Here is a 21,149-nt window from a genome sequence, read left to right on the forward strand (position 1 = left end):
AAAATGAATAACCACAAACTTTGGTTTTCTTACCGTACAAATGATACTGGATTGGAAGAAAATCACTGCAGAATAGCGGACTATGTACAAGATTATGATGTTGATTCGATACGAATCCCGTTGTTTGCAACAGGACAGCTGATCACGGCGAAGGTAAAAATGGACTAGAATTATGTCCCGGCATGCTTTGCGATGAAACAACCGTGAAGGCACGTATTCTGCAAACACAATGCAATGCGCAAACGTCACAATCACGCTCGCGCCACGCACAAACTTGCATCCAATCAGCTCGCAGTGATTAACCGATTTTGAAGTTTCGTGACGTCACAATACGTTAGGCGCAAGTACTGTGAGCGTAAACGTACAAACTTTCATCCAATCAGCTCGCAGTAATCAAACGATCTGAAGTTGTAAGACATCACAATACGAGTTTGTTTACTGTATTACGAGGTGCTTACATAATTTGCTTATTATGTTTTCTTTCAAATAAACATAAGGATGCTTGAATATTCTGATGATATGGAATCTACCATTTGACTGTTTGAATCTAGTTTTCATTGTATGTGGAATTTTTCATAATCTGAATGCGATTTATATAGCCGAGGTAAAAAGTTATGGCAATATTCGAATAACTCGTCTATTTATTTAAGAGTGAAAATAAATGGTTTACCTTCCAAAGTGAGGTCCATCATTGTGTTCTCATTATCACAATTATTCATGTCATCTTTCGATGTTATATTAGCTAGGAGAAGGGGCCCTATATACATGTATACTGAGTGGGGCCGTGGAAAAAGCCAGAAAAACTGTTGTGAAATACAGTAAGACACATTTCTGAAGCAACTAGAGCTGCGATTGTATAGTCACCAATAATACTACACCAAATCCCTAAAATGTATTCATACCCCCCCCCCCCCACCCCCACACACACCCACACACAAAAAAGTCTTGGAGAACTGACTGGCTCGTATTACTAAATGGTATTCCCGGAAGAATAGAAATCATAGTTATACCAGTATAGGTCCATGGTTATTACACCAGGGCATTCTAAACCTTGTTATTATCAGGAGAAATGTGTGCTTGTAAAAATTAATGTAAGTGCTTGTCTGTGGTCTGTAAAAGAGATTTATTTTTTTATTTTTGTTTCTGATTTGACAAACTGAAGACAAAGTTATGTGATAAAATATCATCCACTTTACATAGATACAATATATGATCACAAAGCTATGTATCAGCAGCTATTTTTTTTATAAATGGCGACCATCTTCATTCACGACAGTGTCAATTTAAGAGAAAGAGGGAACAAAATCAGTCCATATTAATTTAAAACAAGTTTGCTGTTTGTGTGATGTTAACGTAAAAATGCAAACGATGACACTGCCTGGGTTTTGTGTTGAATTTTAAAATATTATACAGACCGGGGAGGGGGGGGGGGTGTTGAAAACTTTAAAATCACTAGCATTATTGATTTAACCATCTGTGCATGCAGTGTCATTAAAATAAAAAGTCCTTGCCTCTGTCAACTGTTTTCTTTCGCTTGTTATCTTATTCTCCTGACTATTTTACATCAGTTCTACCAGGGAGGTATTTTAACTCTCATATCCCTGGTTCTATACCCCCCCCCCCTTTTTTTTCTCTCTCTCTCTCCCTCTCTCTCTCCTCTCTCTCTCTCTCTCTCTCTCTCTCTCTCTCTCTCTCTCTCTCTCTCTCTCTCTGTTTCTCTTCTTCTCTGTTCTTTGTACGTCACGTGTGTACATCGATTATATCCATAACCATTTCCTTTTTGTGAAAGCAGGAAAAAAAAGTCATGACTAAACAGGCCTGCAGTATACGAAACAAAGATAACACGTCATTGTGTCAAATTGCATTGTCGATCAGCTGTGCTCTCATTTGTTTACATCTTCACGAACCCGTTCTGGTTCTCCATGACGGGCACATTGCGCACCGCATTGTACAGGACGATCGACTGGCGACCCCCCAACTCGCTCTTTGTTGTATTTCGTAATACGTTTATATGATTTCAGCGTACGGACAACGGGCATGTTGAGGGGGAAGCGCAGCTCAGCGCAGGAGAATCTACTTAGCCTGGCCAGGAGAATGACGTACGGAATACATGTATGTTCTGTAATACCGGTTTTTTTTTGTGTTACATTTACAATTGGATAATTTGCCATTGCCTGCTTTCATTCTGCCCATGCCACGAGTAATTCTGAGGAGATTTATCGCTACTGCTTTTATAATACTGAGTGTAAACTGTGGGGTAAGTATACTTTTTAATTTTAAAGATACAAATTTTACAATGACCAGTGCAGGATGACAAATTGCAATAAAAAAAAGTATCAACGTTATTAACCATGCTGACACAGTTTAAATGAGTAAAGAATGAAATAGAATACAACATTATTATTTTGAAATATAAATTAGGCTTCGACTTATCACAAGGTTTCATGACTCGAGTAAGTACCAATTAGTAGACCTTGATCTACTGTAAGACTAACTGACTATAAGAGCAATATAATTGGGCAACTACAGTATAATCGATCCTGGGCCCTGGCCTGGCTATGCTAATGAGTATAGTAACAATTAGGACTGAGGCTATATTGTTGTATTGCAAGCTTAAAATTGCACAAGTCATAGTTTAGCTCAGATGTAGGACTCGTATAGTTTTATAGGAACAACAGCAATCCAAGTTGCACAGCTAAATCTTAACCATTCTTCCATTTATTCTGAGAGAGATTTATTATATTATTGCCCATAAATCAATTCAATTTTTCAATTCAATTCAATTCATTTATTTTTTTCCTCTTTCAATCGTTCATATTTACAATGATGGTATATTTTAACATATTCACATATTTATATACATATAGATCAATTTGCACAATACAATACATTAAAAAATAAACATGAAATTGAAATTGAATTTCATTGAACAACAGGAGAATGGCGAAACTACTGGGGATGTGTACCATCGTGATGGTCGTGCTGGTAACAATCGCAGCACTGATCAGCGCTATGGTCCTCTCCTACTTCACAGATCCAGTGCCATACGATGGACCGCCCCACCCTCGCGGTGACAGTCCCCCTTACCCAGGCGCTACGGCAGACAACCTCTGGTGGTTTATACACGTAAGTATTCACACCTTTGCTGTTGTGTGTTAATCCGTTTGACTACTGAACTCTCTTATTAATACAGGGAACACTTGGTTACAGGAGATATTGGGTTAACTCTTTAATTGTGACCAGAAGAACAACAGGAGCGCTGCTACTGCCTCCTTTTTTGAAAGTGCAATGTGCCTGTACAATACACTCCAAAAAATGTGGTTATCCAGGGTGTAGATCTGTGACAGAGAAAGAGTTAACATATACCACTCTCCGTCGATCTCAAATACTAAATAAACTCAGACGAGGAGACAGTGGTAAACACTCTATCCCTGAGCTACGTAGTGTGTTAGATCGAGGCCCCTTGTACAGAAGATTACTAGATTAAACCGACTATTTCCATTATGAATACTACATTCTTTTTCAAAAGGGTAAGGGGGACTCCCAGTGTATTGTACCAGGATATCCCAATCAGTTTTACCAGGAGTAGACAACAAAGGAGTATGGTGACTAATTTCACTTTAACCCTCTCAGCTAGGCTTAGGTGACAAGGAAATAATTGTGTTGATAATGTAAATAGATTTTACACTCAGGATGTAACAGGGGGCCCCCTAAAAGTTTCTTTTTAAATAGAAGATGGTATGGTTTATGAATAATAAAAGAGTTACATATACAGGGGTCAAAGTCCAGAGTTCTTGATGCAGCTTCATGTTTGTGTGTTTTGTAAACTTCTGATACACAAGATTCTAAACTAACCAATTCCAATGGAGTCTATATTTGGGCAGGTAAATACACATTGATAAAATTCAGAGGTCAATTAAAGGCCCACTGCACTACTTGTATCTACTTGCGCCCTCTTACAACAAACAATGCCTAATCGGTGACCATTGGTCCCCCATGATCCTCTTTTTCTTATGTTAACTGAGACCTGAGTTGATGAGATAACCACCTGTCCAGTGACCTTGTAGGGCGCTCTAATCCCTCCTGTAAACTATGGCAGATAAGCTTTAAGGTCTTTCCATGTGTTAATATATATACTGAGGAGGAGACAATCCTGAAGCGCAAAAGATTACGGTACTTGTTGACATGTAAGTGTGTATGACTGTGGGTTATCAAAAAATATGATTATTCGTTTCTATTCTCTAATATTCTATTTCAACATGAACATACCTATGTACTGTGCAATGCCATAAAACTCATTCTTTATGGCCCTTTCAGCTATCAACTCAATTAGGGCATGTTCACATTGTCATTGAACTGCTTGAACTCATGTTTACATTACCTGCACTTCTCCACAACTGATTATTTTTATTTTTGTCTTTCTGAACAGATCTCTGACATCCACATATCCCGCTTCAGAGACCCTCAAAGAGCAACGGACTTCAAACAATTCTGTGTGGAAAACATTGATGTCATCAAGCCTGAAGTCGTAGTTGTCACAGGTAAAAAGTCAAACTTTAACTCTTTGCCTGCCTTTGTAGAATAATGAAACAAACAGATGGTCTGCCATGGTTGACTTTTGTCACACACGCAATGTGTACATATGATAGAAAACTTCAGAAGGCACAATCCATCTGCTAAGCTGCATATACTGGTAAATCTTTACATTTACCACTTGGTATTTACTGGTTGGTATCTGGCTATTTTTATACTGAAATCAAGGAAATCTGATGAATTCTGTTTCATGGCACATATCGGAACTATGCAAAGGCATTCTGCATCTGTACCTGTTATCGTTTTAAAATGACACCTCTTAGCCTACCACCCTACCCTCAACATTCGTCTGATTCATCATTATGCAGGCACCATCTCTATACTTAATCTGCTGTGCATGCACATTGGCCGCATGTATATATATATATTCTCTTCCTACATTTTACTGTCAAGAGAAATTGACGAAAACTACTTGCCAAATGTATCTTTCTCTGGTCTCTCTTTTGAATTTCCCCTCTAATAACCTGAAGGAATGGAGGTAACAATGATACTACATGTTTATCTACACAAGTACACTGTAATGTATTTGCTAAACATTAACTACCGGGTAATATGTAAACTTCTGAATTTCTTTATATATTAAAAACTGTACAGTCTTACAAAAACGTATTCAGTGCAGAAAAAAAGTTTGTTTAACGATTTAGGCAAGCCCATTATGAGCATGGGAAAACAACAATGGGATATATCGTCTTTGTTATCACAGGTGAAAGCAAGATGTATCATTGCACAATTACAGAAAGATTCAAACCTGCTATTAGGCTAGTTTCTAACTGTGATATCTTTCAGTGTCTTATGAACAGTGAATAGATGAATTATTCATTACAGTGCAATACATACCTGTACATTGTATATATGTTTGATATATACTTCACATGCTTGATACATGTATATTTCAAGAACATTCAAGTGAAGTTATGATTGAAATAAGGAAGAGGGAGAAAAAAATTCAATGTTGCTAAATTGAAGAGGAATAATCGTGTTTGACTTTATAGAGCCTCTAATGTCATCAATATCAAATTTCATGTATTAAATCACATTTCAATTATGATAACTTATGCTTGGTGAAAGGAAAGAAAAAAACAAGATGAAAGTCACTTTCAGTTTTGATAACATTTCCACAAGTACATATATAGCCTACATTCAGACTACAGAAAATTTATCCCAAACTCGTGTAAAGAAACGTTGTATGACGAATCCCTGATAACAAAAGGAGCATACAGAATAGAGAACAACATTGTATGAAGTACTTATTTTAGAGAGGTCAGGTGACATGATGAGTGGCCAATTAACAGTGGGCACTCATGATAAGCCCCGCCCAGCTATTCAATTTTCATTCGATTACCGTAAGCATTCAGACTAAAGTGAAACCCTGATTCTTCATCGAGTTTTTGTTCGGAACGGTGCTCAAACATGTGTTTTGCTGTACAACATTTATTTATATGACGTTCCGATTAGAAACAAAACATTACTACTTATGTATAGCTATACAATAAAGTTTGGTAATCTGAACAGGGGTCAGATACAACAGCTTTGAACAATATCATTGACAACGACCTATGCCTTATCTTGCTCACATGACAGATAGAATGACAGCTGAGTAATAAAGGTTATCGACAATGGGTCATACATCACAACTATAATGCCCCATTCACTGGGTAAAGTTTGTTGACACTTGGCCAAGCTGGGGTCAACAAACTTTTTTTGCCAGGTGGGTCACATGGGATGGGATTTGACCTATGACTATGACAATAGACATGAGTGGTAGGTCTCATGACATCCTGTTTCCATGTAGTACAGGAACAATTAACATCCTTGCTATCAGGAAAAAAAATATTTACAGGTGATGGATTGAGTTCTTTGTAATGATCAAAGAGAAATTACGGCCTTAATGAAGGCACGGTCCCACCCATTCAATATGATAATTATAATTAAAATTAGGTCATTGATTATGATTGATTACATGCTCTTGTGATTATAATGAAACAATGCAGAGCATTATCCTCTTCTGAATGTGGTATATTGTATGTGTTTATTATTCATGTATGCAATAACATATAATAAAGAAATATGTAATAAAGAAAAAGAATAGAGTGGTTTATTTGAACAAAAGAATATTGTTCCAAAAAATTATATTAGCAGTCAAGTGACTGATTTATAAAGATTACATTAGAAAAATATTTTTGATGTTGAAATGATTGCAATGAATTCATTATTGACTATCAAAAAGGTCTGGAAAAGGATATATATGAAAAATAGAAGTACTGGTAGCTCTGGTAATTTGTTGTAAGATTAATCATTACCGGAGTGTTGGCTCAGTCAGTAGAACGTCCGCCTCACAACCGGGAGGTCGTGGGTTCGAACCCCGGCCGCGTCATACCAAAAGACGTTAAAAGATGGAAGTTGTTGCTACCTTGTTTGGCGTTCAACAATAAGGGATAGAGCAACGTCGATCTGGCGCTGCTCAGTGGCTGCCGGGCTCACGATCAATTGGGCAAAAAGAATTTCCGTTTCGGTTTAATAAAATTTGGAGTGGACTATTAGGCTATTATTATTATTATTATTATGTAAATCTTTCAAAATTGTATAGTGGGAGGAAGGAGTGAAATTGTATTGGATTTGACATTGGACTTGGAGACCATGGTACTCCACATTTTCAGTTTCACACTGTTGTTACACAAACATCCACATGTATTTTGATTTCTTCTGACTCATATATGAAGTTTCATTGAGATACAATGATAAAACCGTTCTGCAGTGTATGATGTGAATCATGTGAGCATAGATTTGATACAGTGGTTTTTAACTACCATTACATGCACATACGTCAGCAGAAATTCATTACTGATAATTCACGTGTGGAAGAGCCATGGCACTCACTAATGACTTCGTTTAATACCATTCATGGACCATTTCTCAATACGTACGATAATGAATGAAATTCATCCAATGTACAGTATTAGGAGGATGTCATTAGCACAAGCATAATAGTCTTATGATCAATTGGCATTTTGAGGTCTGTGTATTTGAATATTTCTACATGTACCTAATAGAAGTATCATAACTCTTCTAATCTAACTTGTCCAATATTCATCAAACTTTCATAAATTAATATAATCTTCTGGTATTTTTATTTCCTTTGCTGCCAAGTTTGTTTTCCTTGAATTTTATTTCATATACTTATTCACTTTTTTCTTATTTTGAAAATTTCTTTGGCTAACCACCAGTAATAAATCATTTGATTCACCTGTTTTGTACGATAGCATTTTGGATGGAAGGCACCATGTTCTCATCAATTTTGGCAATGTCAAAACAAACCTTTAGGCCATCAAGAAATTAAATTACATTAGTTTGTTGGTTCAAAGATGATCAAGTTACACTTGGCCTGGACTCTTGCTCATTTTCTGCAGGTGATTTGACCGATGCCAAGACGTACGACAACATCGGTTCAACACAGTTTGAGATCGAGTGGCAGACGTACCAAAACACGATCAAGCATGCTCGTATTCCGGAGAGAACTGTTTGGTTGGACGTCAGGGGAAACCATGGTAATAAACATCGTACTCATATATTTTTAATCAATTCTGGAAAATTAAGAGTCCATGACTTGACTGATTTCTCACAATGATTGCAGAAATCAAAAACTGTCTTGATCTCAAGAGTTCCTAGATTATGTTCTATCACTGGATTACTAACAGTGATGTAGAAGGAGACATAGAACATCTGTTTTGTTTGATCTACATTTTTTCTTCTTCAGTATTGTCACGGACAGCCCTAGACAATATTCCAATAAAGATGTAGATCAAACAGTAGGACATTCAAAAGAGCAATAAAATGCTATGTTGTTGGTATTAAAATTAAAATAATCTGTGGTGTGTGTGTGTATTGGGTTTTTACAGACGTGTATCAATCAGATATGATTATTTACGTCTGGGACCGACCTTTAAACGTCACCATCCGAAAGACGTGACTCAGTTTCGAACCTGCGTCCTCGGCTGAATCAGTTTGTAACTTCCACTTTTTAGCTGGATTACAGGCGCACGCCACAACGCCTAGTTGTTTACATCTTCACTTTATTAATGTGGAAAGGTCAAGTTCTAATGAGTTAGAAAAGTAAATAACCTTTAATACAGTATGCAAATTGTATTCAAACTATTCCCTCTTGACCTGTGGTTAAAGTTCTTTCTTAGGATATACATGTACGTGTATGTAAAAACAGAGTCGTGAACCACATGCTTTTCATACATTAAATATGTGTACAGACCTATAATTTCATATTTTGATTAATTTACTCATTAAATTTCCCCCTTTATCCCCAAAGAGAAGGGCCCCCTTTCCATTCAGACTGATAATATCCGGCTTCATTTTGTTGTATGTTAATACATGGATCTTAATATCAAGTCAGTCAATAGTTCACGATAGTAGTATCTATTTAAGTTGTAAATGCTAACTTCTTGGTAAGGGGGTTAACTATTTACAATGCAAATGCTAACTTCTTGGAAGGGGATTAGGGACTCTGTTAGTATCCTTAGCAAATAGATCTCCCATTATTGACTCATTGTTTGATGTGCCTTGGGAGAAAATCCAAGCAGAAATGGCAATTAAATGACAGATGTTTAGTGATCCATAAATATATTTTTCTAAAAATAGCTCCCTTTCATCTCTCTATATGCTTATTTATCATAATTATAATTATAATACATTATTCTTTTCAGATGCGTTTGACATTCCACACACCAGACATGATTCAAATTACTATAGGTGAGTTCTAATGGATGTACTTTTTCAAAAGAATATGCCAATCAATGTCAACCAATTCATAACTATTCTTAATTAAGACACATTTTGTTCAAAATTGCTTTTGATGATTAACTTACTCTGTTCACATTGATGTATACTTCATATGTATTGTAATTTGTAGGTTTATTTGTTACTTTTTGTTTAATATATAACTGTTTGTCATTGTATTTTGTTTGTATAGCACTTAGAGACTTTGAGGGAAAGCACTTTATAAGCACCATTTTATTACTATTATTATTATTTATTATTTATCCATGTAATTCATCTATTTCATATTATCATGCATTCAAATCATGCATTTTCCAGAAGAAAATTAATAAGTGTAGAGCCACTCTACAATTTATTCAAACACAAGGGTTGCCAATTTACCAATGTCACGTGTACTGAGATCGGATCTCTGTTTGCTTTCAGATGCACTGGAATATGCCTGAATTGAATTTCATGCTTGCCTGATTTTAATTTCCATTGCAACAGCATGCATACATCTGTATAGTGCTCATAACCCTTAATTCTTTTGCTACAGGTATAACTAAAACCAAATTACCCATTATATATCAATCACCATTAAACTGGATTTTTTTTCACAAACCACATCGTGTGACTACAAAAGAGTCCTTGCCGTATGACCGATGCTGAGCAGGCGAGAAATGTAATTAGAGTGCAAATTTGATCATGTGAGAAAATTAAGTTACATAGACCTGGGAAGGCCGAAATGCTACATGGCATGAATATGTGTCTATGTTGGAGAAGTTTCCTCGTGCCATGATGAAAATTACTCTGGAAATTGGTACAAATTTCTTAGCTTTAAGATATTCAATGTGTAAAGATATTGGTACAGTGTCATTGGGAGTCTTCATTTTTCAACGCAAATAATACATGTACATTCTTTAATATGTGGCTGTACACTGCTTTGGTTTGTAACACCATGATAGCACTTGATTAAGTTGATTTGGTAGAGACTTTGTTGTATCAGCATATTATGAGTCAAGGAGCAAAGGTGAAAATGTTAACAATTGTATTGCTGTGAACAATTGGTGATTATACAGTATAAATGTAAACAACCATCATTTCAAGTTTATCTTTTAAAGTTATTTAGAGACAAAGATTTACTGCAATCTTAATATTCCATGTTGAGTACGTTGACCTCTGCTTGCATGTATGTAGTATGTGATATCATAACACGGCAATTCCATATAATAGAATGATCATCCTCTCACACCAATCATCAATTAATTAACAAAGAAGATTGCTAATTAGTAATATTTACCCCATCTGCTTGTTTATTCATTCACCAACAGTAACAATTTTTTGTCTTTTATGAATATTCATAAGATATCTCTCCCTTATAAGAAGGTTGTATCTATGAAAGGTTAGAACTTCCTTCTCAGCAGTATTACAACAATCAGTGAAAACTTTTTTTTTTAAAAAACCCAAACTACACAAACATTCCCATAATTAGAAGACGATTAGAATGACTTGTCTCACAATGGAAGAAAAAGAAAAAAAAAGTGACGAAGTTGCAATATATGAAAGAACATGTTTTGATAATTTGGTCTCTCCAATCATTCCAGATAAAACAATGTTCAAACTCTCTTTATGATAGTGTTAATTTTTGCTGTTGATCCCATTGTTTTCGTTAAGCTGCATGTGGAAGTGCTTAATGCTGTGGAGATGTTATGGTTTAGTGGTTCATTCAATCGACTCTCAATCCAAGAGTTGAGGGTTCTAATCCCAGGCGGCACTAATATCCTGGCAATTGCTTGGGTAATTGAAGGGGCCTCAGCAAGAATTATTATGATCTACATGTGTATGGTATGCCAATATTACACATTTATGGATTAAATAAGAATTAAAGACCATATGACTGATTTAATTCATCTTTTCTTTCCCGCTCTTTGTAGGAAATATTCAGTTCTTCGGGAACGAGGAGATACAACGTTCATGTACCAACACAAGACTCCGTTTGGGACCTATTCCTTCATTGCATTATATGCTCTGCTGGATCCAGGTCCAAAGAGACCCTTCAACTTCTTTGGATCTATGCCTGAGGTAATACACATGTTGCCACAGAAATGATAATTTAACCCATGGACATCTGAATTCTCTCATTCCCATAGGCTTTTATAAGGATATCAACTGGTTGATGTAGGCAATGGGTTTAGTAAAAATGTAAAGATATCAGTCTTATTGCCTTTTGAGAGGACAGTTTAGCATGCTGGCAAGTTTTGTCCTCCCCCTTTGTTATAAAGAGGGGAAGTTGTAACATAAATAGCTCCTTCTTCTTTTTTTGAATAAACTTCCTTAAATGAAGGGAATAATAGCTTGCATTAGTGTCTTTATGTTTTCAGTCACTGATCTGTTTCTTTGAGATGAAGTATGAGAATCAGTGTTCAAGGTCTGTTGGTGTTGATTATCAAGAAATAACACAAACTGAAAGCTATTTGAAAACAAAATGGAATCTTGTAGATAATGAGAGAAATATATATAACTTTGTTTTTCTAAGTCCATTTGGCAACAACAAAAAATCACAAATAAATTTTGTTCTTCTCTTTCACCCCAAAAATAAATATTCTATTAAAACATTACCAACAGGTACCAGTAAATGTACTCTTGAACCAGGAGAGAAAACTTTCAAAGATGTTTCACTAGCAGGTACACTACTATCATTGAAAATGACTTGATCAGAGAATGTTTCTCCTCTTACACACAATCAGGAAGAGGTGGAGCGTCTGGAATCCTACGTGTCACAGGTGGAGAAGCAGAGTTCCAACAACCATACAGTGTTCTTTGGTCATTACCCGTCCTCTACGATCCTCACATCTCAAAGACGACTCACACAAAGCTTGAGGTAAGCTCTCGTCTTTGTGGGAAATAGCAGCACAATGCGGTGTTCCCAAAGAGTTATACAGTGAAACCTGTCTAAAAAGACCACCCAAGGGAGACAAGAAAAGTGGTCTTTATAGACAGGTGGTCTTTATTACAGGTGCCTACAGTACCGGTATATGTTTCAATGAGAAATCATTTCAAGGGAAACAAAGAATGTGGTCTTTGTAGACAGGTGGTCACTAAAGCAGGTTTGACTGTATTTATGTGTAATAACCTGTTTTATAGGCTGGAACTAGCCTCCCACAATATGAAGTCCAATACTATTGAGTAGCCTGGAGAGTATTAGCTCCCTTGCCTATAAATTGGTTAAATGGACCCTGAGTCAAAATAGAGTTTTGTCTTCAGATTGGGAAATTAAAGGACAGCTCCAGACACAAACACACACACTGTTAAATATATTTACACAATGCGGCAGATAGCCACAAAGAAGATATAGAATTAGTCATTAAACCATGAATTGACTGATTATTATTGTTATTATAATTAGTCTATATATTTAAAAAAAAAAAATTGTTATGAATTGATTGTCATTCCAGGAGTGGTATAGCGTACCTGTGTGGTCATCTACACAGTCTTGGTGGGTTGGCCAGACACATGGAAGCGACGCAGAAAACGGGGTCATTGGAACTAGAGGTGGAAGACTGGAAGATAAATAGAATGTGAGTACCCTCTTCTTCAATCATTCTTTAAAGCCCCAATGCACTACTTATAGCTACTTGCGCCCTCTATACAGTACAGCAAACAATGCCTAATCGGTGCCTGTTGGTCCCCCATGATCCTCTTTTCTTACGTTAATTGAGAGCTGATTTGATGAGATAACCACCTGTCAGTGACCTTGCTGTGTGGTCTAATCCCTTCTGGCTTAACTAGTACAGCCGGCCTTTAAAGGCATTCAGTAACATTATTTGTGATACAACAACAACAAAACAAACAAAAATCAGTGACAGTTGCAGTCATAATGTGAAGCTTTGTACTATTATAAATGTTTTCTGAGTTATCTGTCAATCACTCCTTTGGTGTATTAAAGACTGCAAGACACTGGTAAATAGAATGTGAGCAAACCTTTAGCCATTCTTCAAAGAGGAATATTTAAACACACTCTGGCAATTTTATTCTGATATATGAATTGACAATCATTGAGACGTACTCATTTATACTACAATTGTATTGTATAATTTGTTATTTTATATGTATGTCTATATTTTTTGTAAAATGTGGAACAATAAAACTTGAACTTGAATTTGGAGCTCAAGGGCAGGGGTAAGATATTGGGGTTATCACATGATGCTTCCTGAGACAATATCCATTGGACGTCTATCATTAATATTGCTCATCATTCACTTTTTTTTTCTCTCAAAGGTATCGTATAATGGCATTTGACCACGACATGCTGTCTTTTGTGGATGTAAAATTGAACGAGTGGCCAGCCATTGTTATCACCAATCCAAAGAGAGCTCGATTCATGGCACCCAAACATGAACCGGTCCATAAAATGATGCATTCTACCCACATAAGGTAAATACTTGTAATTATTTTTTTCTTGGAGGGATTTTTTTGTCACCCCTTGTCGTCTTAAATTACAAAAATTTAGCATTGTGTCAGGTGTAATTCAATTCTTTTAGGGCATCAATCTGAACCACTCGCCCATGAATATCAGAGAATGAATAATAAATTAATAAACAAAACAAAGGTAAACCGCCGCTAAAGAAAAAGAACTGCCGTAAAAACAATGAATAAAAAAAAATTACTTCTGTTTTCCTTCAGCCAGTAGATAAATGGCAACTGTATTCTCTGAGTTCTGTGCCATAAGATACACAAATTTGAAGCGTATTACACTTTAGATCATCATAATAAAAAACGCAGCGGTTTTGCCGCATTATATCTGAACGAGGCCTAAATGTTAGAGGTCACATGCCTAATGTGCAGATGAATGGAAAAAGAAGAAAGAAAAAGGGTTTATCCCAGTAATAGTTGAATCTGTTATGTACTGCTATGCAGATATTGACACATATACCAGGCTATTATTTGATCATGACTCAGGAACAGGAAACAACCTCTTTGATCTGTGCTTCTTCCTTCCGAGTTCTAAAACATCAGTATTACAGTGTTATGATAATTAATAACAGAAGCTACATTTATATTGCGTATATATGCCTAGTATGTATCCATTCCGGGGATGCTCAAGGCGCCTACAAAGTAGTAGTATTATCCTTGCTTTAGCCCAGCTGTCCTAAGGGCGCTGAAAGCTGCGTTAAAGGAATAAATTCCTACCAGGTACACATTTACCACACCAGGGTGGAGAGTGGCAAATGTAGATTAATGTCTTGCCAAAGGACTTTAGTATCGCGGTGGGACTCAAACCCTGCACGTGATTTACAGTCTGGTGACGTATCCACTAGATACCAATACTAAATACCAATTTAATTTAAAAATACCAAAGATCTAACAAAACTTTTGTCAGACAAAACCGGTGTCTAAATAATCTGATACCTCTAGAGAATTCATATCTGATGCTTCTTTCATTATGATATATCACTTTCTGAACAGGGTGCTAGTCTTCTCACCAGACCCCATCAAAGCAGTAACAATCAGCATAGACAGAAATGTCATAGGAGCTGCCAAACACGTAGAAGGCCCACTATACGTTTTACCATGGAAACCCGAAATTTACTCAAAGGGTCTTCATGAAATATCAGTCATAGCTGAGGCAAGTATCAACATTTCCCCAGAAAGTTCTTGGGCATTCGTAATCATTTGATTACATTCAAATAAGGTAGTAAAGCTCCCCATAGGTGAATTACCAAAGTTTTATTTATATGGTAGTCTTGGTAGATAATTTTGAATGTAACTTTTTAAAATTTGTTAGAGCATTGTATCAGGATTTTGTATTTTATTCAGTTATAGTCATTAGAAAAATCATTTGATTTGAATTTTGTATGATTCTATAGGATTTGAGTGTGAGGTCAAATGTAAAGCAAGAACTTTTTTCTCTTCCTATCAGCATAATCATCAGGCTTTGTTTTCCCTGCCATTTGTACTTTATGAGTATTCTCCTTAACAGGAATATACATATTTATCTGCTCATTCTAGTAATTCATGATGAATTACTAGTATTACTTATTTAAATATAAAAACTTTTTTTTTTAATGTGATATGATCTCTTTTGTAGGATTTTAGTGGGAGATCCAATGCAAACAAGGAGCACTTCTCACTCGATGAAAGCAAACCAGAACAATGGTTCGTGCCAACAGTAGTTCTTCTTATAGATATCACAAAAGCAGTAAGTCTCTAACTTTGTACCATTTATTATTCATCCCTTTTTTATTTTTTTCTCCAAACAACTTTTGTTTTTGACAACACATGATTAATACTGCATTATGTGGGATTTGCATGGCTTTGTATTTTCTTGTCTATTTTATTTCAGGTACTTTTTATAGAAAATCATTTGTTTATATGTCTAAGGAATTTGAGAGAAAAGGTGACCATTAACGGTCTGTTTAATCTTAAAATTATGGATGGTTATGTCTTTAAATTTTTCATTTTATTACGCCTGAAATTTATTTATTATCAATTTATTTTTTCATTTATATACTTTAATACATTGCCTTGTTTTATGCAATATCATATTACCGTTTGTTGTCTAACGTGGTTTGTATTTTTTCTACCATTTCAGTTTATGCTGTGGAATTTTATCCTGTTATGCCCACTAATACTACTTCTTGTTATGCTGCGTACACAAGTCAGAAAAACAGCTGCAGGTAACATTATTTTATCGCAATTTTTTGTTTCTTTTCTATATTTGTTAATGGAAATGGTATATCATTTTTACTTTGCTATGTGAAAGTTTGATAATTAGAAAGTCAAAATAACAGTTGTAAATAACTTAAAGAAATCTTGCAGAAGTATTTATATTATTCATAGAAAATAACTTTAATGGAGCACATTCATACTCCCACATCTACCTAATCTCTATCTTTTGTTCCCCTTTGATGCAGGTTTTTACCGCAGCGTTGTAGCAAGGGGCTTAATACGCCTCTCACACATGGATCTATTCTTCTATTCATTAATAGCAATGATGATCTACCCTTTTATAGGTAAGTAACTTCATCTGCATTATACATCATCATCGGTATACGGGAGTGAGGTAGTCCTGTAGGTCTCCCGTTCGTCTTCCAAGATATAAGTTGAATTGTCAGTTTGCGACTTAAGACGTAATGCAGAATGCATAGATGTCAGGTTATATGAAATGTCATACTGGTATTGTTTTAAATGTCTTTTTCTTCAAAATTGACTTGCTTAAGCAATATCTTCATATGTTGGCATATCTTTGTATTATACTCTCCACAACTCAGTCACGTGATCAAAACATCTGTTCATGCACTTTCCCAAAATATAACGATACTTTAATTAAGAATTACTTTTAAGATTATTTTTGGCAGTGTTAAAGTGATGATAATAAAGAGAAACAAGAAAATACCTTACCATATAAATCATTAATCCATACTTATGGAGGTCATTACATACTTGTATTCAAATTATGTGCATTGTTCATGTATGCTCTTGTCTTTCTAATGAGCTGGCAAAATATGATGGATAATGATGATATGATAATAATGATTATATTTTTAATAAAGGTACTAATGATAAACATAATGACAATAATGATAAAATTAAATATATTAATAATTAATAATGATAATGATAATGCAATAATGATAATAAATGTTCTGGATAGCACATATCAAATTATAAGATTACATCTCTATATATACTACCAAAGGGCTTTGAATATTCTTACCCCAGCTTTTAATAGCTTTTGAGTATTTGTGCATTGAGTATCCATGAAATTTTGTATTGGACTGACATGCGATATTTTATTTTTGTTAATACAGGTCCGTGGTGTATAGGTCACTTTCTGACCGGTCACATAGGAGTGTTAACAGCCTATGGTATATATGTACTAGGTGCCTGGATTCCAGAGACCTTTGGCATGGTTGTTACAGTAATTGATGTGAGTATATATTAAAATTCATCCGTTACCAAATAATAATAATAATGATGGTGGCTTCTCATATAGCGCACATGTCCGTCACGTTGTGGCGCTCCTGGCGCTGCCCCGATTATTACCCACTCGATCACGACACCTCTACAAAACTTAACCTGTCTTAGATGAAGTGGTCTTACTCCTGCGTTATCTCAATGTAATAGTAAAAAGCCCAAAGCCGGGGCTAAAATCTTGTAAAACATAATTGTTTTGAATTTGTGAAAGCAAATAGTAATAATAATAATAATAGGTAAATTTAAACAGTGCTTAATACTACATTTCTAAGTGATTTACATTGTAACTGTTATTACTCTGGTCATTGGATTCAATATTCTGCACATGATAGTGCACATGGTCTGCTCCAGGAGGGGGGAGGGGGGGGGTCTTCTAGCCAGCATCACCCTACCCTAATACACAAGGCCAGCAATAATGCAAATAATACAAATTCAATATTAAAAGACTATTGTGTATAATATACTTTCTTAACCCATTAAATACAGGAACTGGGTGACTCCCTTAATAAGCCTATTGGACCAAGAATATTCAGCAGTCAATGGGATTACAAATAGAAGAGCCCCTCAAAAAAGAGATAGTAGTTCTGAAGGCAAACATTGAAAAATACTGTGAATATAATCAATAACAGAGCATATATGTAATCCATTACTTGTTGCTTTATCGGGCAAGCCTCAAGCAAAGGTATATTGAAAGACATGAAAGCTAATCTGCGGCTCTCTTTTATATCTTCTGTCTTTCTCTCAACAGATTTCAGTGATCTACATCCCCCTCGTACTCTTCTGTGCCATCCACTTATCGCCCCCACCCCCTCACGTATCAAATGGGACGGTCTCGAGCTCGAATCGGACGGCCAAGCGGCAAAACAGCGCCCTCAACCTAGTCTGGATTCTAGTCAGTATACCGGGCATGCTCCTGGGTGCTCTATTTCAGTGCTATAGCCTGTACACGCTCTACAGCACGTACGGCTGGCTGGCGGTCTTTGTCTCCCCCAAGTTCCTATGGTCGTACGTCTGGTCGTATTATCTTGCCTATCGTTCGGTGACAACAGGACCAGTGTGGGTGCGTTACCGATCGTGTTAATGCGATGTAAAGTGTTAATTGTGTAATATCTGGTGCATTCCGTTTGTAATATGTGAAATTAATCAAGTTTTGGAAATAGGTGATCAAGGGAGGCCTGAATGAGGTGTGTTGACCAAATTGTGGTTTATGAACAATTTTAGTCTATTTTTCCATTCAGTGGAAATGGGACATGGTGTATGAATGATTTGAGCTTTAATTTGTTACATTGTTGGGATTGTTCCGACTGCCGTGCATCCCCGTAAGTTATTACCATTGTAAAAGTAACATGTACCAGTGCTGTTTTCCGATGAAATTTGTGTACAACTCATGTTCACAACTTCACGTTGATATCTCTCTAATGTTGCTGAATTAATTATAGTGCACTTTTATGTACTTCCAGTTGAGTGTTTTTGTACTTTAGTAGTGTTTGAATAATCAAAATATTTTGATTAAATTGGGCACCATGAGTCAATCATAGTCCTGTAAGTGTTACTGTAATGTTGCTGAATTTATTATAATAAGCTGGTGCACCAAGTGCCCTGTAAATTGACTTTGTTTTTACAATGATGTAAAATAGAGATCGTCTAATGCAAACCAAATGTGTGGCTTATTGCTGATCTTGTAAATGTGTGTTGTTGACCTTTGACCTGATAAATTGCAGATGGTAGATCGGCAAAGCCCATCATTCTGTCGCACACTACACAATCCATCATTAATAACAATTCTGGAAAGTGTTATTTGAGTTAATTATGAGATTTAACAAAAATCCCACATTTTCTGAGTCAAAGTCCTGACCCGCCATACAGCAATTGCAAAAGAGAGAACAGGATGTATGACAGATTTTCAAAAAAAATAATAAAAAATGATGAGCTTTGAATTGGTTTATTATAAAACCAGTCCTAAATCTTGTCTTCAGTTGATTGCCAATTTGGACTTTCCTCAAATGGGAAACCTTACAAAACCCCCAATCTTTTTTTTGGTTACCATCTACAATTCTACATGTATGTTAAAGTACATTCTTTTTGTGATGAGTCACAGCCAATAGGGACTTTTAGATTTGCACAACGACAACGTGGATTGCTATGATCGACATCCTTTTAATGCACTGCCTTGAATGGACGTCACACGTATCAGTCCACGCAAATCTAAAAGTCCCTATTAACCACCTATTCAAGATATTGTAGGGAAATCAGGGAGGTGGGTGGTTAATAGAAATCCCACCGCTGCCACCAGTGTAGCACAATATTAGACAAATTCATGTTTGTGAGTGCATTAATTAGTTAATGAGCACTGCATGCAGTTTAAAGTCACAATTGGATAATGAACAAGACTTCTTGAGTTCATCATCCGTCTTATCATGACTTTACAGAGTACAGTGCATATCACTAGTGCACAAGCTACAGGTACATAACAAGAAATATTTCCTTCATGAAACAATCTACAATATGAATATGAAGACAAAAGATTGACTACCGGTACATTGACATTGCGTCTTTGATTTTTAACCTTGCCATGTTTTCCCACTATTTGACTGTAGGCCTACAATGTATAAGAATTTTTACTAGTATGTATCTTGAATTTGTAACGAGTATTAATATACAGGGTGCTTTTTTAGGCTTCTGAACATGTGAAACATGCTTCACTATCAAAGAAAATTGATATTACTGTAGAGATCAAGACGGAGCATTGTGGTCTTGTCATAAACGCGATTTTGGTCAAGTCAGGTTTGGCTGGATTTCAATTGGTATAGAAAACAGTCACTCAGTCGTTTCAGCATCTCAGTTGTTTCAGCATCTCAGTTGTTTCAGCTTCTCAGTTGTTTCTTTTATCCATTTTATCTATATTAATTGTACATTGTTGTCGTGTGAATGGATTTAATGTGAAAATAGTAACAAATGCATACCCTGACTTGTTCCAAGACTCAAGACTCAAGAGAGAAAGAGAGTTTGACAAGTTCATGGTAACATAATAAGCCCAACATTGGAACTTGTTCGGTAATCGCATTAAGTGCCTCGCTCATTATGTATGCCAAATTTGGACTTGCTTGTGCTGCAGGATCGTCTGTTAAGAGCTAAGAGGGCAATAACTTAAAGTATACAAGTAAATGCCCTTCTGGCTCTCAACAGATACATTCAAACCTGCTTTAGTGACCACCTGTATAGAAAGACCACCTGTCTACAAAGACCACATTTTCGTTTCTCTTGAAATTGGTTTGTTGTTGAAACATGTACTAAAGGAGCCTGTACATAAAGACCACCTGCCTGTAGAGACCACTTTTTTGTCTCCCTTTGGTGATCTTTATAGACAGGTTTCACTGTAGTATATAGACTAATAGGTGAAATGCATGTGTGTGTGGGGGGGGGGGGGGGGGAGGCTTAGAGGTGGTGCTGTTGGATGTACACTTATCTCCTTTTGAATTAGATATAGATCTGTCAATATCAACTACATGTATTGACTTTTAAACAATTTCTACAAATATTACTTTTCACCCAAACATACAGTCTGTTAACATGTCTTTATTGAATTTATACTGCTATGTGAATAGAAGGGTTTTTCTACTGTTTGTTCTAAGAGTACTTAAATAGACATTCACATCATTATGCAAAATGGTGTTGATTGCACTTCTTTATTCTATATGCAAACAGTTGTACATGTATTTTAGTTTAATATCTTTCAAAGAATACATTTTGTATGATAGTAAATTATTAATATATAATGAAACATGGCATTATTGCCTTTGATTGTGAGTTTATGA

General features: G+C 35.8%; 1 protein-coding gene and 1 long non-coding RNA gene across 3 annotated transcripts; both read left to right on the top strand.

Moving 5' to 3' along the window:
* The first annotated feature begins 1,873 nt into the window (after positions 1 to 1,873).
* Positions 1,874 to 20,657, top strand: LOC594190 (transmembrane protein 62). Of its 2 annotated transcripts, none has more exons than XM_003724695.3 (15): positions 1,874 to 2,112; positions 2,937 to 3,126; positions 4,430 to 4,541; positions 8,001 to 8,138; positions 9,306 to 9,351; positions 11,292 to 11,439; positions 12,105 to 12,238; positions 12,813 to 12,935; positions 13,636 to 13,791; positions 14,824 to 14,983; positions 15,446 to 15,556; positions 15,950 to 16,034; positions 16,272 to 16,370; positions 17,169 to 17,287; positions 18,083 to 20,657. In XM_003724695.3, coding segments are annotated over exons 1-15 (1,956 nt in total). In that variant the 5' UTR covers positions 1,874 to 2,110; the 3' UTR covers positions 18,416 to 20,657. The 2 variants fall into 2 exon arrangements, with proteins under 2 accessions (XP_003724743.3, XP_030854492.1); XM_030998632.1 differs by having other exon boundaries at positions 1,875 to 2,257.
* Positions 8,153 to 8,795, top strand: LOC115929518. Its single transcript, XR_004066519.1, has 2 exons — positions 8,153 to 8,459; positions 8,647 to 8,795. It is a non-coding gene; the product is annotated as an uncharacterized LOC115929518 (long non-coding RNA).
* Positions 20,658 to 21,149: the final 492 nt, after the last annotated feature.

This window comes from Strongylocentrotus purpuratus, unplaced genomic scaffold (genome assembly GCF_000002235.5).
Source record: "Strongylocentrotus purpuratus isolate Spur 01 unplaced genomic scaffold, Spur_5.0 spur5_scaffold_5, whole genome shotgun sequence".
Taxonomy (NCBI): domain Eukaryota; kingdom Metazoa; phylum Echinodermata; class Echinoidea; order Camarodonta; family Strongylocentrotidae; genus Strongylocentrotus; species Strongylocentrotus purpuratus.